The 22,734-nt window shown below is 44.6% G+C and overlaps 1 protein-coding gene across 1 annotated transcript in view; it reads right to left on the bottom strand.

Annotated features, from left to right (window-relative positions):
- Window positions 1-22,734, bottom strand: part of CORIN (corin, serine peptidase) — a 160,361-nt gene that overhangs the window by 108,127 nt on the left and 29,500 nt on the right. Inside the window, exon 3 of the mRNA XM_054990136.1 lies at window positions 11,852-12,033. Within this exon, the coding sequence (XP_054846111.1) occupies window positions 11,852-12,033 (182 nt within the window). The remainder of the gene's footprint in view (window positions 1-11,851; window positions 12,034-22,734) is intronic.

The following is a 22,734-nucleotide window of genomic DNA, read 5'->3' as shown; positions in this document are numbered from 1 at the left end:
GGCCTGAGCATGTGCAGTCCCAATGTGAGATTGCAGCAAGGACAACAGATTAACTTCAGATCCAGTTGTTTTTACAAGTTGGCATGTTGGGAATGTTATAAAAGACCAGATAATAAGATGCGTCTATTCAGGGCTTTTTTCTAGGAAAAGAGGTGGGGGAACTCAGTGGGTTGCCCTTGGAGAAAATGGTCACATGGCCTGTGGCCCCGCCCCCTGATCTCCAGACAGAGGGGAGCTGAGATTGTCGGTGGCGCGGAGGGCAATCTCAACTCCCCTCTGTCTGGAGATCAGGGGACGGGGCCACCAGCCATGTGACCATTTTCAAGAGGTTCCGGAACTCCGTTCCCCCGCGTTCCTGCTGCAAAAAAGCCCTGCGTCTATTCATGTCATATGGTTTCTTTTCTCATGAGAAGATACAACCACATCTGGCTCTTGCCATCTTTTAGTAAGAAAGTGATTTGCTTCTTCCACGAGTCTTTTCTCAAAGGAAGTTCCTGCTGTTTAGATAAATTGCTTGTGGATCCAGATTGCTATTCTTGAACATTTAAGAAATTGAAATTATTTGTGTTCAGGAAATTCAGGAAAAATAGCTGGATTATACACATTTGTCAGGTTAGGCTTTAAATCAAACAAATGTTTTCCAGGCACTCTGCATCCCAGAATGAAGATTCAGGACCGCAAAACAGGGATTAAACGAGGTGTCTGTTTTTCAAGCAGCATTTTCTTGGTCATGCATTCCTTTTCAGGCCCAAATTATGGGAGAAGCATCACCACGCTGCAACACTGGAGCAGCCAGTTCGGGATTGAAACGAAAGTGAAATTTTAGCTTCCTTTTCAAGTGAAGATGTTAAATTTCAGGGGGGGGCATCAAAAGAATGAGGCACCTTACTTCTCTTTGATCCCATCCACCGCTTCTCTCCCCATTCTAAATTTTAAACTGCCCACCAGGACAACGCTATCGTGCCTTTTGTGGACAATGTCACTCAGGGCTTTTTTTCTGGGAAAAGAGGGGGTGGAACAAAGTGGGTTGCCAACACAGGGGGCAACTCTTGGCGGGAGGTAGTGCCCCTGGTATCACATGTGCATGCACAAAGTGCACGCGTGCTCCCAGGACCGCACAATGATGTCACTTTGGATACGTTGGAACAAGGGGGGAGTTTTTTAAGTTTAAATAGCCCTCGGCGGAAATGGTCACATGGCTGGTGGCCCTGCCCCCTGATCTCCAGACAGAGGGGAGTTGAGCAGCGCAGAGGGCAATCTAAACTTCCCTCTGTCTGGAGATCAGGGCGTGAGGCCACCAGCCATGTGACCATTTTCAAGAGGTGCCAGAACTCCATTCCACCGTGTTCCAGCTGAAAAAAAGCCATGCTGTCACTGAGTATTTCCCATTTGATTTGGCATTATGCAAAATTCCAGAGTTTCCAAAATTTCAAAGTTTCTTCTACATGCAGGAACAAGACTTTCTTGCTTTAAGAAGGCAGCCTTTTTTAACCTGAAGAACATGACAGAGATTTATTTTAAAAAATATACGTTCAGGCCCTATACTCAGTGCATTAAATATCTATCACAGATCCCCCACTTGCCTCCCCCTCCCCCTCCTTCCCCCTCAGATACACAGAAGGGGGTGGGGGGTGTCTTGGAGGGTCGTCAAAGACAGTGTGTGGCTGTTCTGGGAAGGGGGGCTTTAAGGTTTCCCACACTGTCCCATATCTCTGCTGGCATCTGATACTCCATGCAGACAGTTTGCACACGGGGTGGGGGTGGGGGTCTGAATTCCATGCCAGGCACTGCAGCTACGGATGCGGCAGAGAAGGACTTGCAGGGCCACATCCCATCCAAAACGATGGCCGTCCTGCTCCCCATCGGGGGGGGGCTCAGACTTGGGGCTTTAGCTTTATCCTCCCTCTCCCCCTTGCCTAAATGGAGTTTGAACCGAGAGCCGCAGCTGTCTATTCCCAGCACCTTTCCTCCGAGCCATGCCGATCTGTGTGATATTCTCTGCCCCCATAGGCTGGTGGTGACATCAGACTTGCAGTGGGGTGTCTAGTCCCTGCTGGCAAGTCTCTTGGGAACCTCCTTTCTTGGCTCTGAGGCTTGGGGGCTGATCCTGAGCATCAGGGACTATAGGCTTGAGCAGGGCATTTTTTCTGGGGAAAGAAGTGGTGGAACTCAGTGGGTTGCCCTCGGAGAAAACAGTCACATGGCCGGTGGCCCCACCCCCTGATCTCCAGACAGAGGGGAGTTGAGATTGCCCTCTGTGCCGTTCAGCCAGGGCTGGCGCCAGAGGTTTTGGCACCATGGACTGCGTGATGACGTCATCGCAGACGTCATCACGTGCTGCAGCGGGGCTGGGCGGTGCGCGGAGGACCGCCAAGCACAGAAGCTGCGAGCTGCTGCTGGAGCGGCACATGGAGGCTGCTCTGTGTGCCGCCCCAGAAGCAGCTCACGGCTTCTGCACTCGGCTGGGGCGGAGGAGTGCGCAGCGGAGCTGGCGTGGCTGGCTGCAGCTGCTGCAGCCAGCCAGCCAGCCCCGTGCTTCCGCCGCCACCGCCACGCACCCCAGCCGGGCGCAGAAGCTGCAAGCCGCTGCTGGGGTGGTGCGTGGAGGCTGCACCCAACTGGGGTATGTGGCGGCGGCAGCGTGCCGGCCCTGTGCAGAAGCCGCGAGCCGCTGCTCGAGCGGCGCACAGAGGCTGAGCCCGGCTGGGGTGTGTGGTGGCGGCGGCGGCGGCAGCAAGGGGCTGGCTGGCTGGCTGCAGCAGTAGCTGCAGCCCAGTCATGCCACCTTCGCTGCGCGCACCTCCGCCCCCAACACCCCCTCCAGCGCCCCTTCAGCGCCCCTGCGCCCGAGGCCACCGCCTACCTGGCCTCCATGGGCGCGCCGGCCCTGCGCTCAGCAGCGCGGAGGGCAATCTCAACTCCCCTCTGTCGGGAGATCAGGGGGCGGGGCCACCAGCCATGTGACCATTTTCAAGAGGTTCCGGAACTCCGTTCCACTGTGTTCCTGCTGAAAAGAAGCCTGGGGCTTGAGCCTGGTCTGGTCTTTTTGGTCCCTTTGCCTTTCTGTTTTTACTTTGGGGGGGGGGGAGGGTGTGGCTTGGAAGGCAGTGTTTTGCAGGTCAGTGGTGTTTCTTCTGTCAGCCTGGTTTCACCAGCAATGGGGTGGGGGACCTCAGGTGTGCTTCACTTCTGGGTTGGGGAAGGGGCCTCTCAAGCCAAGTGCCTCTGTTGGGGTGCCACAGAGTCATGGCACCCCGTTCGCTGGCTGAGGGGGAGGACAATTGCATCTGGCCCTGCCCTTAGCTGCCACTCACAGAACTGTCAGTGGCAGTTGCTTTGATCGGCGGATGCTACCGAAGTTTCTGTGGAGACTGGAGAACTTGCTCTGCTACATGTGCTACTGCCAAAATGACACAGGCATCTGTACACCTTTGCCACAGCACACCTTAGGATCGCTCTGTAAGCTTCATCCACATAGTTTCACTGTCACTCTGTACAGTATTAATTCCATAGATAGTGGCTAAAGTATTGCTTCTATCATATAAAAGATGACATATAAATTAAAAAATTCACTTTGGCTTTGATTTGACCTGCAGTGTGGTGAATTCATAATATATTTCTTTATGTGGATTATTATATGTACTTGTGGTTTTATTCCCCTCTTCCCATTTGCTAATCAACACAATATTCTATCTCACACCATTCCTACAAATAATCACCTAAAAACATTAATTTCAAGTTGTAGCTGCCACTCAACTGCCAAGCTTGCCTCATGTTGAGTTGGCAACAGCATTCATTCATTGTTATTAATTTTATGGAACAATGAATCTTGAAATATACGGAATAAGAAATGGAAAATTTTTCACAGAAAAATAAATCACTGAAAATATTTCCATTTTGCAATATTTTCCATCCCAAATCTCTGCCAGAAGTACTGTGAGATCAAATACTCTATTAAATATTCTTGCATTTTTAAAAAGGAAATGTCTGGGTTATTTCCTTTTTTAAAAAGCAAGAATGTTTAATAGAAGATTTAAAAGAGAGCCAGTGTGATGTACCAGTTAGAGTGTCAGGCTAGCATCTGGAAGGCCCAGGTTCAAATCCCCACTCTGCCAAGCATGATCACTGGGTAATCTTGGGTATGTCACACACACTCAGCCTCCCCTACCTCACAAGACTGTTGTGAAGAATAAAATGGAGGAGAGGAGAATTATGTAAGCCACCTTGGGTCTCCATTGGGGAGAAAGGTGTAGTAGAAAAGAAAGAAAGAAAGAAAGAAAGAAAGAAAGAAAGAAAGAAAGAAAGAAAGAAAGAAAGAAAGAAAGAAAGAAAGAAAGAAAGAAAGACACACACGCACACACACGCACACACAGAGTGATCCTTTAAGTAATCTAAGGTAGCAGTATGTTTTTCAGATTCAGTTGATGCTTCTATACTCTCAGCAAGATCACCATTAAATACATTTTATGAGTTGCTATCAGGACATTGATGCCTTCCAAATATTATCACATGGCTTTCTCAAGCATGTGTGCCGTTCACGTAGAGATGTTTTTCGAAAGATATCTGTGAAACAATTAGACTTGCGTACTGTATATCTGAAATGTATTTATTTATTATTTGGTGCATTTTTATCTCACCCTTCCTCCAAGCAGCTCAGGGTAGAACACAAGGTTCTCCTGCCTCTATTCATTCTCCTTACAATAGGTTAGGCTAAAAGAGAACAAACGGACGAAGATCATCCAGTAATTTTTGTGGCAAACAGAAATCAGAACAGATTCTCCCCACTCTAAACTTTATAACACACCATAAATATCTGGCCTATTTTGCAAGAAAAAAATTATTTGAGGTCCTAATAATTTTCCTTCTGAGAAAGTATGGCCATGAGCCAACAAAAATTAAGCACATTATGCTTATCTTTGGCTGGATCGTGCTTTATATCACTATTCTTATTTAAAGAAAAGAAAGATTGAATTAGAAGATTCCAAGAAAATAAATAATTGCAATAAATAGTGAAATATTTGCAATAAACACTCACAGATCCAAGCAACCGTATTTTATTTCAGCAGAACATTGAACAATAAAATGCTTCAGCTAAAGGCCAAATTAGTTCCATGACTGGATCTCCCGTTTCTTTAAATTTCTTTTAATGGTATCCGTAAGCAGACTCCAATGGCTTTGAGACTGTGCTGCTGTTAGCAGTCAGACCCACCCCCACAATATTAGAGGGCTTATGACTATGAGTATGCCATACGTCCCTTCTCTGAATGTGCTTCAAGTACTAAAACTGCTGCCCGAGCAGGCAGAAAACATGGAAGCTGTTGCCCAAGCTTGGAAGCAGAAAACATGGAAGCTGTTGCCCAAGCTTGGAAGCAGAAAACATGGAAGCTGTTGCCCAAGCTTGGAAGCCAGGTCCTGCCTGAGAGATGGAACATGCAAACATGGGGATGACAGGTAAGGCCAGCTCACCCCCTCCCATATCCCAGAGGCACGCTAAGGATCCATACAATAGGGCGTTCCCAGAGTTCCTGAATTAATCAACGCAACCTACCCTATTGATCTTCCCTTAACCACTTCCTTATTCTTAGGTGATTCAGAGCTGATAGCCTCACCCCTCCACCTCACAGGTCATCAATCATAATTTGATAACTTTAGTTCCTCCCAGGAAGACCTAATTAAACCGTTCTAGTTCATTGTCACACCCTGGAGATGGTTCACCAGCTTATTGTTCCATTTTGGAGACGGTTTGCCAACTCTTTGTCTCGCCCCAGAGACAACTTCTCAATCCTTTGTCCCACCCCAGGAACAACCACTCATCTTTGATTTTGGGGTAGAAGATGCAATCTTGCCCCTCAGTAGGATCCATGGCATAAAACAGACTGCCCCGCTGCCACAAGTTGTGTGCATGCTTTGGATCCAGCATCCATCTTCGAACCTCTGTTCCAGCCCTTCTGCCTTGAAGTGCTGACCGCTCAATGCTCCTCCTCTCTCCCAGGCATCTGGATGATAAATATCACCCGACCTTGACTGTCTTTCCTAATTAGCCCTGAATGCATATTGTGTGTGTGTGTTGTATGCTGTAGATCTTTTTTATTATCAATAAAAATCCCCTTTTGGGTTGAAATATCTGTCAGGTCATTGAAAGGAGTTCTCTAGCTGGGGCAATCCTCATATACATTGGTGGAGATCCCTCAGTTACCCTCTCTCACTGTCTTCTCCTTGCTGCTAATTCCCCACAACTTGCAAGGAGACCTTCCCTTTGGGTAACAGTGCTTAGAAAGGTAGAGGGTTAGCCCTTTCCCTGCCACACTCTTTCTCGGGTACAGATTCCATTAGAGTCTCTCTGGCCTGTATCCAGGCATACAGTTCTGAAGACTAAAGGGAGCTTGGGTTTTTCAGGAGAGAGCATGGTGACTTCTGCCAATTCTGCCTGCTACATCCCTCTGGGCCCTTCCTTTCTGAAATGTTGTTTCCAGGGCTTTTTTTCTGGGAAAAGAGATGGTAGAACTCAGTGGGTTGCCCTCGGAGAAAATGGTCACATGGCTGGTGGCCCCGCCCCCTGATCTCCAGACAGAGGGGAGTTGAGATTGCCCTCCGCGCCAGTGGCACGGAGGGCAATCTAAACTCCCCTCTGTCTGGAGATCAGGGGGCAGGGCCACCAGCCATGTGACCATTTTTAAGAGGTTCCGGAACTCCGTTCCACTGCGTTGCAGCTGAAAAAAAGCCCTGGTTGTTTCTAAGGGGGGCACTGGATCCTCAGGAACAACACAGAAGGCAAAGCACAGGTCTGCATTGGAAGGGGGGAAATCAGCCAAAATGCCGTCCATTCTCCTCTTCCAAAAAATGATGTCCTTGGGCCTTTGGAATATATAGCTGGACACAAGTCTCTTTTAAGAGAAAGCTCTAAAACAGTTTCTAAACTATTTAATAATCAGTAGGTTGACAGATACCCTCCTGGGCTTTGTATCTTTGCATCTTCAGAAATCAAATTACTTGGGCATTTGTGCTGTCTTTCTCATTAATTATCTTTATTTTGTTTACAGCAGTTTTAAACACTGCTCCCAGATTTGATTACTCAAAAGAAAACAAGATGCAAGGGAGATGGAGGGAGGACTAAATGAAAAATATAGCTGAAGTATTTTCCTTGCTAGGGAGGTTCATTTCTGAGCCACAGGAATGCCATTTAAATATTGTTTTCCCAGTATGTGGACAAGGTGAAGAATAGGTTAAAGGGCTTAAGCAGGAGGAAAGAGGGATTAAACTTAACTTTCTCTCTCTTGTATGAACACAACTTATCTGAAAATGCTGGGGAAATATTTACTCCAAACCATAGCAGCTTTCTCAATTCTTTTTGTTTCCATACCAGCTGACATATTTTTCAGACTTTTTGAAACACATTTTATTTATTACATTTTTAGACTACTCATTAAAACAAAAGGAGGTAAGAATTAAAACTGACATTTCTCCAATTAAAATTTTAAACTAAAGTTTAGTCAACTGCCCTATGACTTAAAATGCTTGGAAGGGGAAGCCCAGAGAAACATCCTTGAGGCTGAGTTCTGTAACTACAGCTTTCTCAACAAAAGGGCACCAAGCAGTGATGGACACTCATGGAAAAAGGTTTTCATGCAGGAAGTGGACTATATTAAAGAAAATATTAACTCAGGTGTCCAGAGCCAAAGTTGTGTAGGACTTTAATAATGACCAGAATTGAGTCTGGAAACATATAGGCAAACAATGAAGATAGTTCAAGATTGGTGTGATACGAACTCTACAAACTGCCGCTTACGATTCTGGCCTCTTTGTATTTTCAAAACTATATTCTAGGGCAGAGCTTGGTACAGAAGTCCATACAAAAGGGTTATCAAAGCATGGATTACTGAGGCGAGATCCTGATTATCCATGCATTGGCCTCCCATCTAAGTTAACTAGGAGGCTCCAATTAGTGCAAAAAGCTGCACTTCACTCCAGGGGAACGGAGTTCCGGAACCTCTTGAAAATGGTCACATGGCTGGTGGCCCCGCCCCCTGATCTCCAGACAGAGGGGAGTTGTTATCAGGAGCAAGCAGGAGCATGAACATCACTCCCATCCTACAGTCACTCCATTGGCTACTCATCATTGACCATGCTCAGTTCAAAGTATTAGTTATTACATACAAAGTTCTTCACGGCTTTGGTCCGGCATGCCTACAGGACTGCCTCCCTCCCTATGTTCCTCCACGGCAGCTTCGGTCATCTGAACAGGGTCTCCTGCAGGTGCCAGGCTGCACACGGGTGAAGTCAGCAACAGTCCGTACAAGGGCTTTCTCTGTGGTGGCCCCTATCCCGTGGAATGACCTGCCTGAGGAAGTCAGAAGAGCCTGCACTCTCCTGGCTTTCCGTAAATGTTGCAAAACCAAACTATTCAAAAAGGCTTTTTACTCAAATGGGAGGGCTGTATTGTAGGGATGGGGTCTCAGATGCTTCACTAACGAGTTGGGGATCATAGACTTCATCACTATTTTTGCCTTATATATTATCTGCTGCTTCAAATATGTACTCCTATGTACAACCAGCGCTCCATGTTGTCTAATGTTAGTCCTAGAATAGATTGTTTTGCTCCAGTATTCTTTCTACTCTGTCTGGGATCCTTGCTAATGCTATGTCTTTTAAACTTGTATCTGTTTACCTTACGGTATTGTATTAAAATGGACTTGATACTGATTGTATTAACCTCATACTGTGTAATCCGCCTTGAGTCTCAGTGAGAAAGGCAGATTATAAATTACGTAAATAAATAAACAAACAAGCATAGCTGAAAAAAGCTTCAGAGGAAACACGGCCTATCACACCATTCAGCAACTCCACATTCCTAGAGGAAACCCACTTGCCATCACTTCAGATTTATCTACATTACCTGACTTGGCTTTTTCTGGACATAACAAAAGTAAGTAAGACAATTTTGCTGCTTGTTTTGTTTTGGTACAATCTACATAGGTTCAAGAAAAAGTGGGAAAATTTAGCCCTACCCTCAGCAGCACCACGGTTTGGGTTCAAATCAGACTCCCTCACAGATGTTTTTTAATAGCTTTGAGTAAACATTGGAAGATCTCTGGTATAATGGTTTGGCCTGGTCAGTCATCTCAGACAAGGTGTTTTCAACTGAGGGTCTAACATTGTCTTTGCCCCTCATTTCATGTCTGCCCCAGTCTTGTTAATCAGACACGGAGTTGCCAGATGGCTTCCCAAAAAACAGGATGGCGACCCTGGCATTTACCTTTTTTAATGTTTTTATGTGTGCACATGATGACCTTGGCCGAATCCACACTTCTCAAGTTTTCCACTTTTTCCCCGCCCATTATTCGCTTCTCAGAGGGCTGTTCACATACTCTTACCTCAATCCCGCCATTCTCCCGCGTCTTTCGCGTTGCGCCTCAGACGAATTTGTCATGCGTTCAAACGCTTCTCTTGTGCGGTTCTCACCATGGATGTGGACAAATAGAAGCGTTTCACAAGGAGACTGCCCCCTTCAAACCACCCCACTTCCGTGTTCGCAGCCTTTCCAGAACACCATCCCTCTTTGCAGTGCAATTATCAAGCTTTTCCACTCTCTCTGCAGCATGCCTGCCTGCCCGCCCTTCCCCCCCTTTTTAAAGGGGACTTTCCCAGCATTGTTGCACAATCCTGGCCCTAAATCTTAATCGGGGTGCTCCAAAATCCCCGCGGAGACATCAAGGGGTGGTATCATTTCCATTTCCATGTAATTTTTAGGATGCCGAACAGTTGAAAATATCGGTGGCTGTTAAAATTAATTTTTTTTAACTGTTGAAATTATCGTTATAGCGGAAATCCGTCATTCTAACATTACATTCAAGCATCAAATAATTAGTCTGCCCGTTTGGAGAGTTTGGATCACCCCCACCTTAAATATCAGTTCAAATTAGCCCGCCAGAATAATGGTCCAATGGATTTCAAAGAAGAAGGCATAGAATAATATTAACCAATCACAGGCATCATAGGGGTGTGGCCTCGCCATCGCAATTTGGAAAAAAAACCCGCTATAGCGGAAATCTGATGAAAAAATGGGGGAAAATGAACCTGATGTCATCATCGGCAATGTTGGATCTAAACCCGCCCCATATTGCGCGATTCTACCAGGGATGTGGACGAAGTATAGAGCAAGGCAGCGGCAGTAAGAGAAGGGATGTGAACACAAACTGGGACATTGCGGGATAGAATCCAGCATGATTAATGCACATGAAAAGCGGAAAGTAGGGAAGTGTAGATTCGGCCCTTGTCAGAGACTGCCAGCTTAGACATTTCAAGTAACTTCACTGCACCAATCCAAGGATACATGAGTTAAGGATTTGTTGACAATCTAAGCTCAGTACAGTAGACATTTCATTAATAGAAATAACAATTCCCTCCCCCTGCTAAGCATTAAACTCTTCAAGCCCAACCCATTCTCCTCCCCCTTAATTACACTCTAAGATAAGTTCTAATTAGCTGAAGAAGGTAAAGTGAAAGTCAACAAAGTTGTTGTTTTGACTAAGCCCATCTTCTTCAGCCAACTGGTCATGTCTCCTTGGTAACTGGCTGTGTCTCCCTGGTAACATTGATAACATTCTCACTGATAACATTCCTTCTCACAGCTTCTCTGACATGTAGCACTCAATAGCACTCTTAAAGCAGGGCACAGGAGATCCGGCCTGCAGCCCAACAGTGAACCCCACAAACCCTCCCAAGTATGTCAGACGTCACTTCTGGAGGCCACTCCTTTGGCACACAGTAGGCCGGACGGGCTGGTAGCCAGTATTTTAACTGTTTCCCTTGGACAGTCCAACAAAAAAAAAGGACTGTCCAGGGGAAAAGCAGGTACCTGGTAACCCTAACCAGACATGCACTGGAGGTTCTGTCCTCAGAACTTAATTCCCAGCCACATGATGCTACATTTAAGTTTCCCTAACTGAGCAAACAAAAAGTCCCTGGGACTTTGTCAGGTCAGGAAAATGACACTCTGGGAGGAAGGTTTAAATCTTCTCTCTTCATCTCTCACAGTCCTGATCCAAATTAGAACCCTGTGCACCTGGGAATTAAGTTCCGAGAAGCAGAGAACTCCCAGTACACACCTGGTCAATAGGACTGGGGTGAACAGGGAGTAGAAGGAGATATGAGGGCTAAGTAACATAGAGTTAGGCCCTAAGAGTTCAGCATTTTCCCTCTTCTGAATCTATGTACAGTGCAGATCTAAAAGTTAATGAACTTTTATAATCCTGGGACTCAATTACATGTGCATCTTTTCTTTCAGCATTTTTTGAGACAACAAACTTTAACAGAGAAATTGTGAAGGAAGGGTCTTGCTTATCCCTTCCCCTTCCAGCTGTCTTCTGTTCTTTACTTCCACCCAGCTATTTCTCGCCCTTCACAAAACAAAGTGCCCCTCACAAGGCATGTTATGTAGGATCTCTACATACTGTATCATAATTGTACTCCAGCTTAGAGTCTCTCTATACAATACTTCTTACACGAAAACACTCAGGTGAAGGGAGACTCATTGTTAGCCAGGGGTCGTAGTTTAAAAGCCGAAGTCTCTGTCGATTCTCCCTCTCCACAGGAGCGTAGTTTGAAAAGACAGAGCCTGATCGCTCCTCAAAGGGTTTGTTAATTTTATTTAATTAACAAACCCTCTGAGGAGCATCTCTGCAAGCTGTTTTTTCAAACTACCCTCCTGTGGAGAGGGAGAATTGACGGAGCCTTCCGTTCTGTCTTTTTAAACTACACATCCTGGCTAACATTGTGTTTCCTTTCAATTGAGCATCCTAGTGTAAGAAGTATCGTATAGAGAGACTTAGTAAACTTTTAGAAAAGGACTTACAGTGCTTTCCTCTTTCTCGTTGTGGTGAGAAGCAGACCCTGGTGGTATTGTCATTTTCAGTCTTGTTTTGGAACTGGGAACATGCAAGAAACTCTGGCCATGAAGAATTCACCATCCCAAGAACTGGTTCGCATCCTTCCTTTGCAGCCTCACAAAATGATCTACAAGGCAGGAGTCCATGACTGAAAAATGGAAACAAAACCCCAAAGGTTACTGTCCTGGTAAGCATGACAGACAATATCTACATTTCCTTCAACAAAAAACACAAATCAGGGTGAGGGGAAAAATCTTTTTTAATGAAACAGATTCCTAACTTTATAAAACTCACAATTTTGTTGCATATGTTGGAACTGGTCAACAAGAGTCAGTCAGTACCGCTCCCCCCCCCCCACGCACATACAAACCTCCTTTAATTAGCTCACCCAACCATCCATGACCATGGGGGACAAGCTATTTCTGCGCAGATGCAAAAGCAGCTTGCAATGGAAACACTGTACCTACTGTGACAGCCACAAAGCTGTTTGAACAAAACAGTGGTGAGGCAAGAACATTCGAGTTTTGGCTCATGGGTATCAAACATGATATGTTTACCTGCCAAACCTATTTTCCATGAAGTTCAAACAGCACCACCAAATGTTTCAAATGCAGTGAGATAATAGACCAGGCCATATTACCTCTAAAAATCCAATGGATCTGATCCAATTCCTCACCCAGCATAATGGAATGCAGATACTTATGGACAGACTAGCAAATATTTCAAAAGCCAAAACCAAGCTAAATCCGAAAAAACATGCTCTTAAACATCCTACTAATTAATGTTAGAAAAGAACAGGGAGACCTTTTTCATTACATGGTGACAGCAGCAAGAGTGTTACATGCAGCAAAATGGAAAACAGATATATGTCCTGAATGTGTCAGAGTGGATAGGTAAGATTTATGAATATGCATCAATGGCCAAATTAACTACTTATGTACATAATAGACTAATAGCCGAATCTGGGGGGAAATGGAAGGATTTCTTTGACTACTTAGGCAGAAATTAACATTAATTAAGATAACTTAGTATAAAGAGAAAAAGATAAAACACAGGGAAATATCAAAAAGTTGATATTATAGTTTGTATAAGTAACCAAGGAGAGAGAAGAGCCATGACACAATTATGTTTAGTTATGGCAAATTTTGAATGTTCTTTCCTATTAGTTCAATATAATTTTAAATGCAGGGCTCGAACAAGTCTCAAACTAATTCGAAAAGTACTATTTATATAAGTTTGTATAAGTCTCAATTCAATTCCAAATGTAGCGTTTGTATAATCTTGTTTTATGCACTATCTATTTCCATATCTTTTCTTTTTAGATAAAATTTCTATAAAATAAAAAAAAATGTAAAAGCCCAAATCATTACCAAATGAATTAATGTTACCCTATTTGTGTTGTTTCCTTTCTTCTCCCCCCAGGTCTAGAGCCTAGTCTGCCGTCAAGAAACTACAGTCTCCCTAATGGGACAAACTACCAAATTTTAACAATGAGAACTTGCAAAGCAGCTATTAAAACACAACACCTATGTTACTATGAATAAACAGTTTTCTGGTAGGATAAAAGCTCTCTTCAAAATAGAACAAAAGAGATTGAAATAAAATTGCCACCTGCTTGCGTTTCCCAGTTCCCCTGAGTTCTTTCTTTCAGCAGGTTCTTCCTGCAGTTACACAGAGCCAAGTGTGTTCCAAAAGTTTTATCACATTCCAAAAATAATCTTTCAACAGAAACAGGAAAAGTGTTCTTGAGTGACTCGTTCTGAAGACGTGTTACTGGCTCACATAATAGAACTTTAACTGGAAGGGCACTGCAAAAAATACTAGATTTGAAGTCATATATTGTTTAAAATCAAAAGGAATCTCCTTTCCACATTTCAGGCAGATAGAAGACACCCTTATTCTACAGGCAATTAAAATTTTCACTTGGCATACGGGAAAAAGCCGGAGTGAATTAACGTGAGTGAGCTTTCCCTCCCTTTCTTGGATCTTCAAGGAGCAAATTGCAAGTGACGGGTCTGTTTTTTACAATAGAGCACATGAGTAAACTTCCTCCCTGATATACCTCACTTCACTCCATTTCTTTCAGTATTTTTCTCATGGCTCAGCTGACTTCCTGTATTGGAGTCTAACCAGAGAAAATATGTTTCAAGCATCAGAGTAAGATGTTAGATGGAGCAGGCTTTAGCTTCCCTAATACATGCATTCTGTTTTTATTTATAAGTAGACTCCCCTACTCCCCGTTTTCTTTAAATATAAATTGGAGGACTTGCCTGCTAGTACAGCGGCTAAAAGGGGGCATGGATGTGTAATATTTCCTTTTGCTTGTAAATCAGGATTACGGTACTCAGGTTAGGATACTTACAGTGCAGTCTCAGGCTCATACCGCAGAGATGAGTGTGATCAAAACACAATCCATTTATTAACAAAGAGATACAGAGATAGAAGCAACTCATTTCAGAACAAGGAACCAACAAAAGAAATAATTAAGCGGGTCTCTTCCCCCATGAGACTAAACCAACACAGAGACATGCCATTGTAATGCATACAATAAATATACAGGGAGAGTGGTGCAGTTGATTAGACCTTTTAAATGGGGTTACAGATATAGAGAAATCCCGAATCACCAGTTCTATCTCACAGAGAGATAGTAGTAAGTGTATGTGAAAGAGATCTTGGGGTAAGAGTGGACTGTAAACTAAATATGAGCAGTCAGTGTGATGCGGTGGCAAAAAAGGCCAATTCAATCCTGGGTTGTATCAAAGGGGCCGTTGCATCGAAATCGCAGGAGGTCATAGTCCCTCTCTACACTGCCTTGGTCAGGCCGCACCTGGAGTATTGTGTGCAGTTCTGGAGGCCTCACTACAAAAAGGATGTGGACAAAATCGAGAGGGTGCAGAGGAGAGCGACGAGGATGATCAGGGGTCTGGAGACTGAGCCCTACGAGGAAAGGCTGAGGGCCTTGGGAATGTTTAGTTTGGAGAAGAGGAGATTGAGGGGGAACATGATTGCTCTCTTTAAATATTTGAAAGGCTGTCATTTGGAGGAGGGCAAGGAGCTGTTCCAGTTGGCAGCAGAGGATGGGACTCAAAGCAACGGGCTTAAATTACATGCAGAAAGGTACCGGCAGGATATTAGGAAAATCTTTTTCACTGTCAGAGTAATTCAAAGGTGGAATCAGCTGCCTAGGGAGGTGGTGAGCTCCCCCTCACTGGCAGTTTTCAAGAAGAGGCTGGATGACTATTGGTCAGGGATGCTTTAGGCTCATCCTGCATTGGGCAGGGGGTTGGATTAGGAGGTCTGTATGGCCCCTTTCAACTCTGTGATTCTGTGATTCTTCATTATTACAGATCTTTTTAATCTCATCTGATTTGGTGCGTGTTTACTCTTGGCAGGGTGAAGCCTTCATCTTTGCCTCTATCCACAAAGTATATAAGTACATTAAATCAAGCAGTACATCAACAAAACAAAACAAATATCTACTCGGTATGACTCTGGGTCACGTGAGCTGCTTATTGCCCAGATGTCAAAGCCTGGGAATTTGCCTCTATTTCACCCATTTTGGGAGCCCTGCATTCCTTCCAGCTCGCATAAGTGAAGACTTTCCTTCCCCCACAGAGTACTATTGAGGGCTGGTAAGTATTGCTTATGGGAGGGGAAAGGGGGCAAAGCTGCAGCCTATATTACTCCGAGCAGATCATTTCCTTTACCTGCCTAGACTAGGCTGAGCACAGCCCCAGATAATGGAATAGCTCAAGGAACCAGGAACCAGGGTTCTGTAGAATCATAAAACCCTTTACAAGACAATAAAGAGTGCACTTACTGTCAGGAAAGAGAAATACAAATTAGAATAGCCCTGGCCAACAGGAACTCTGGTATGCCTTTCATGCACCTTATCTGCTAGCGTTGAGTCAGTCTCAGCCTACCTCAGAACCTACGATCTCCTACTGGACAGGAAATTGAAACTAGACACTTTGGCACTGTGTCAGACCAAACTTTCCACTTGCTTTCAAATGTTGATGATAAAATTGAGTGGATTAGAATCCAGTAATTCTGAATCAGATCTGTTTCAGGTCAGCTCATTAGTAAACTTCTGGCAGCATAAGCCCATTAATTGGCAGGATAGCATGCAGGCAACACTTTTAGAATACTAGTTCCAAGTAATCTTTAGCAATATAAGAAACTACAAGTCTTTTGTGGCTTTCTCATCTCCCCCAACCATTGACCTTTAACACGATGCTTAAGCATTTTGCTTTATATCACATTGCAAAGAGTCTCTTTCACTGCTCTCTTTCCAAGTAACAAGTAAGCTGCCAAGTAAAGATAAATATATAAGATGTCACATTAGAACAGGTTCAAGATAAAATCTTTATCTCTCCATTATGTGATCATTTTATCACTGTTATGTGTAAAGGACATTTAGCATTATGGAAGAAGCGTTTCAGTCAATTGCAAGAAATATAGTTTGATCAACCTGTCACAATGCAATATAAAACACAGGAATGCAAAAACCTTCTATAGTATGAGCATCACTTATAACAACTGTTCTGAAGTCCTGAAAATCACCATCAGATATTGGAATAATTACTATGCTGTAATCCAAAGTGCAGAAAGATCAGAATGGTACTTTAAAAAAAGGAAAATTGAACATTCTCCATTGAAGAAAATTAGTGGAGACAAATTGAACACTGAAAATATTACAGTTTTATTTTTTGCAAACAATTGCCATTTCCACACAGCCAAAGCCTCTGGAAGGGCCGTTTCCACACGGCTTACCTCTGCCTGTAACGACCCGGTAGGTCGCACAAAAAAACGCGGAAGATCGACGCAAATCTCGCGCGTGAAAACACCATCTTCCGTGTTTTTTTGCGCGATCTACCGGGTCGTTACAGGCAGAGGTAAGCCGTGTGGAAACGGCCAAGATTGCGTGAAACTTACGGAATGAAGCATCTTCCTAGCTCAATTTCCTGACACAATCCTGTTTAATGGCGCAATTTCTGATGTCATCGCGCCATTAAAGGGGATTGTGCCAGGAAATTGCACTAGGAAGATGCTTTGTTCTGTGAGTTTTGCGCAATCTTACAGGTGCGTGTGAAAGTGGCCAATAAAACAGAAATATTGAAACCATAGGAATATACAGAGATCACTGAGGGAGGAAAAGCTCTTATTATCCCTGGATATTGTCTTCAACCTTGGATTCAGTGTATATAAATAGAAAAAAATTAAAAGGACAATTACAGCAATTTTTTCACAAAATGTATACTTCTTTGGTTTTCCAAAGATATGTTCCAATATTTATTTTCCTTTACTTGGTGTTGCAGTATTGTTGTTTCCATACTTTACAGCACTATAATAGCACCTTATAACAAAATAAAGGGTCCATAAAAGTAGCTGTAGAACCATTCATTCATAGGTAGGGTGGAGATAAGGGTTTTTTTTCAGCTGGAACGCGGTAGAACGGAGTTCCAGCACCTCTTGAAAATGGTCATATGGCCGGTGGCCCCGCCCCCTGATCTCCAGACAGAGGGGAGTTGAGATTGCCCTCTGTGCCATGGCGTGGAGGGCAATCTAAACTCCCCTCTGTCTGGAGATCAGGGGGCAGGACCTCCGGCCATGTGACCATTTTCACTGAGGGCAATTTAAACTTTAAAAAACCTCCCTCCTTGTTCCAGCTGACCCAAAGTGACGTCATTGTGTGGTCCTGAGATCCACTACCTCTTTCCCCAGAAAAAAGCCCTGGTGGAGATGACTTTTCAACTGAATCATGCTAAGCTACAAAGGCTGCACTCCTATTTGCAATTACTCAAAAGTAAGTCCTATGGAACTCAATTGATTTATTTCTGAATAGACTTGCTTAGGATTGCTCACAAAAGCTCCATAATGTTCTAGAAGGCATTGTCTACCATGCGGCTTTCGATGTATACAATTATAGGACCATCCTATGGTTAGTTACTCCAAACTAAGTCCACTGAAGTCAATAGGCTTAGGAGTAACTCTGCATAGGATCACACAGTCCGGACCCATTAACTGTACTAAATACTGAAAATGTCAACCATCTATGTGTGTTCTTTATTACTTAAACTTACTCTTGTACCGGAAAGCTACAGAACTGGAATTTGTTAATTTGATCTTTTTTCAGGCTTTAATGAAAAAATCTGACTGGGTGGTCCTTTTGTAGCTTTATAAGTCTTTGCTTCACATGCAAACACATTTTATTAACTGAGTTTATGTTTCAGTACTCTCACCTACATATTAATATAGTTTGATGCTCTAAATGAAATGCTGTGCGTGTGAGGAAATGTCAGCAAGTTCCTTCAACCACAGCGATTATAAATGGGACTCTCATAATACAGTAAGCTTGTGCTCGTTATACTAACAACTTAATAAGCATTTAGAAATTACAAGGCTTTGAAAGGAGAACCGCATGCTCCTGTGGCAGGGAGGCACAAGTTATGGACTGGAGACAACCAAAGAGATGCTAGAACTGCCAAAGATTGTAATTACATTTCTATAAAATTTACCACCACTACAAAACTGACAGTGCAATCCTAAGCAAAGTCACATACGTCTAAGCCCACTGACTTCAATGGATTTAGAAGGGCGTAACTCCACTTAGGATAGTACTCTCAGTAACGTAAATTAAGCATCAACTGTGACCAAATACGGTCTCCTACAAAAAACACTATTTAATGCCATGTTTAGCAAGCACCAAGCTAGAAGTGATGGCTTCCTTCTGTTTATAACCGTGTGTGCTCAGTCACATTTTTAATTGGTTTGTAGTTTTTTAACACAGTTCTCTGAGGCCTCCCTTCAGAACAGGCATGCAGCGGGGCAGCCCTAGATGTGTGGCCTTGCTGGCCGGCCAGCTCACCCTGAGGCCTGGCCTCATTGCCTCACCCAACGTGCTGGGTGAGGGGGAGGAGAGGGATTGCCCCTCAGCCCCCATGTGACTAGCTTGATCACATCTTCCTCCTGCAAAAGGAGGCAAGAGCAGGAGGAAAGAGGGGTGGGGGTGCACGGAGGGCTGGGGGTCAATCTCTTTCCTCCCTGCTAGACAGGCAAGCCAAGGAGAGGCAGCAGGGCCATGCCTCTGGGAAAGCTGACCAGCCAGCAAACCTGTGCATCTAGAGCTGCCCTGCTGCACAATTGTTCTGGCGGGGAGCCTCACAGCTCTCCAGAAAAAGCTACTCATCAATTAAAAATGGTGTCAACGCCCATGGGTATAAACTCAGGGAAGCTGTCACTTCTAGATTAGCCCTAAATTGTTGTGCTGTTTGGGAAATACCCATAACCCTACCTCACCTCGCATGCTCCAGAATAACAGTCAGATACCCCTCCTTTCCAAATATTGCTGAACGTCAGACTAGCACAGAGTGGGGAGAGGAGGGGCTCCTACTTCCCCCCAGCAGAATTTTCCTGAGCAGAAACAGCACTGAGAGGCATTATTTATCCTATCAGAGGGGCTGCAAATGTACTGAGGGCTTGTATATGCACCTGCTCGACAGGGCAAATAATGCTCCCCAGGCAGAACTATTTCAAGTTGGGAAAATGACATGGGGGAAAGCAGGAGTCCTTCCCCCTGACCACAGTCCCAACCAGAATCAGGCCTCGGTGGCAGCTTCTAAATTGAGTTCCCATGACAAACTCACAGGCCCCTTTCACACGTATAGTTTAAAGCGCCATTTCTGAGCAGTCGGGGCGATTGCAGTGGCTTCGGCTTGGCACCCACTCCTTTCACACTGTTCCCAGCAGTTTCTATTTGGCCTCTTGTGATTTCTTTCAGACCTGCCTCGAAGCCTCTATTCAGTTTCAAGCTTTCAGGGCATTGCAGTGCTCATCACCGTTTTTGTTTTAACTTTGAGTACGTGCAGTAATGTTTCAACGTTACTACATCTTCTGACCAACAAGGCCCTCCTATGCCCACACAAACCAATCCACTCCCATGGAAAAGGAGAGGGGAGAGCGCTGCAAAAGTGTTCATACTGGCATTAATCGGGCCAGCCCCAACTGAGCAGCTGCTTAAAAATTAACATTGCACTATGTCCGCAGGGAGAAAAATTGGGGTAATGGGGAAAAAGAGCGGCACCGCATCCCATGACTAGCTTGCAAGTGTAAAACCCCTGCAAACATGGGACACGGAACAGGCATGGACAAGCTTTAAAATCCGAGTGTGAAAATTACCTCAGTTAGTGTTCTGCTGCACGTCCCCATGGCAATCATGTGGCTTCTGTCCCTGACTCAAGCCTATTATTTGTTTACCATTATGCACCATTATGTACCCTTTATGCAGCACACACACAGGATACATTTCAGAATGGGAATGACCAAGCAATGATCCCTTGAAATAGAAATGTGTAAGTAGTATGAATATATCACCAATTTGACTTCTTTCCATTAATTAAATCTGCCATTTTCAGTAACAAATATATGGCAGAATTTTTTTTTAAATTCATGTAAGTTTTATACATTACAAGTTGAGGACCCACAAGGACTTGTGGGGGCATTTCATTTCCCTCTCCCCCACTATTTTCTTTCCTCCTTCTCTGGCAGCCCCCATAGCTTCTCCTCTTTTCCTGCTTCCTTTCCTTCCCACACACTGGGCAAATCCACACTCACTCATCTTCCGCTTATCTTGCGCTGTTGTGGCAATCGCCTTTATTCCGCTACCAGGCTGTGCATCCTCACATCCACCCGGTGCGCCTTCATGACGCAATCAGTTCTCCACACGCCACCGAGTAAAGCATTACCATGGGCGGTTCCATCCTCTGCCGTCAGAATTGTCGGCGCACGTCACTTCCCTTTTTTTTAAAAAAAGGGGTCAATTATCCGGTATACCGATATCTTGAATTTTGAGAAGTGGCAATGTACCCTCCCCCTTATCTTTGATTGGCTCATTTTTTCTCGTCACAGAACACTTTATTACAATTGGCTGGTTTGTATCCCAGGCAAATTTCCCGCGCAAACCGCTGCTCACTACGGTTGGTTTACCGGTATACCGACCATTATGCACTGTTTTAAAAAAAGGGAAGAAAACGGATTTCCGCGAATATCACGTGGTTTGGAGGGAAGGCGCAATAGTGGCGCGGTGATGGCAGGGAACACGCGGAATGGGAAAGCGTGTGAGTATCTGCATGAATAGCGCGCCAATTGTGAAAAAGCCATGGAAACAAATAGGTAGTGTGGATTCGGCCACTGTCTGCAGCTTTCCCTTCTTCCCTTCCTATGGTAGCCTCTCCTGGCCAAGCTGTGTGGTCCCAGCTGAGCTGGGCTCAGTTACACAGTGGGGAACCTGAAAGAATTTGCGGGGGGGGAGCTCATTTTTCTTCCTCTTTCGTTCCTCCTGACAACCTCACCTTTCTATGCTTCTTGCTCTCCTTCATACCCAACCATCAATCTACCTTTATCTCCACCCATCTTCAGCTATATTTACTATTTATCTACTTCATTTATACCCTACCTTTTTCCACAGTGGGGACCTAAAGCACCTTACATTATTTTCCTCCCCTCCATTTTATTCTTACCACATTTCTGTGAGATAGGATCACTCAGAAAATCCCTGAGGTGATCACCTTAGATAGACTCCCCTCCTCTGTGGTCTGCTGTTCCCCACACCACCCCTTCCCAGCAAGTTTCCCACCATAACCACTCCCAAGAAGTCTCTGGAGATGGAAGCCATCGGGGAGGCACGCGGCCCCTCTGGGAACCTGAGATGCATAGCATGAGGTCCTGTTTTTTAGAAAAGCAGCAACAAAAATGTAGCTCTGTTTGTCACTGAAACAGGAAGATTCAGAGAGAGAAAGAGAGATGTTAGAGAAAGTAGAGAATTTGACACATTATGCAAGTGCCACAAACAAGCAGAGGCAAATCCACTAAAATACCCAAAATGAATTTAGAGAATAGTGTTGTGCTATTGTTAATTCATTGCAAGGGTGGGAGGGAACAGACTGGCCAGTGTTGAAGGGATGCTGCAGCCTGCAGCTTTGTCTCAAGGGTTCCCTGAGCAAGTGAGAGTGACAGTGTAGGCTGCAGAGCAGAGCAGATCTTGGGTTTCCCAAAATTCCCTATCATTTTCATTCTGAGGCCAAGAGGGATCCATCTTATACTAAGGTTCTTACAGCTGTGCTTCTTTGCCATTGCCCTGTGGTTGGTGCTGCTGCTGCTGAGCATCTCCATACCTGCTTGGTTCTGTGGTGTTCCTCCACTCTCTTTGGATTCTGCGTGGCTCGAGTGAGTGACACTGATACTGTCAGGCTCAGCTGCAACAGTGTCCCTTGCTTCAGTTTGGTTTCGGTGGATTTCACTAGTTTGACATGATTCTCTGGTGTGATGTTGATCGCCTTGCTTCAGTTTGGTTTTGTTGGGCTTTCTCTGGGTTAAGCTTGCATTTGGGACTGTGCCTCTGGCCAGTGGTGGCCTTGCCCTTGTGTGTTTCTGCCTGAGAGCTAGCTTAAAAATTTTCCCACCACAGGAAACAATGGAGAGTGACTGCAGCCATCTTGTTCAGGGGTCTACAGAATTGGACCCCAGGTTCCAGTCTTCTTGAAACTTGGAGGATTTTTACTGGACAGGAAGGAGTAGGTTCCCTCCAAATTTGGTGGAATTTGCTTGAAAAATGCTCCCCTCCCCCCTGGCACCTGGATACATTCCCCATAGGGAATAATGGCAGGATAAATATGGGATTCTCTAATCTTGCTGAACTGGATTAGAGAATTTTACCTGGATGCCAGATATTTTGGTATCCCTGAAACCCACGTATGGGTGACTGGATTTGGTGCAGGGGGAGGCAATGCCCCTAGTTCCAAATTTAAAACTAGCTAACATATAAGAAGTTTGAAAGCAATATTAGCAAATG

The sequence above is a fragment of the Eublepharis macularius genome, chromosome 10, assembly GCF_028583425.1.
Source record: "Eublepharis macularius isolate TG4126 chromosome 10, MPM_Emac_v1.0, whole genome shotgun sequence".
NCBI lineage: Eukaryota > Metazoa > Chordata > Lepidosauria > Squamata > Eublepharidae > Eublepharis > Eublepharis macularius.
The sequence above is the reverse complement of the archived record's forward strand: the minus strand, read 5'-3'. Positions and strand labels throughout refer to the sequence as shown.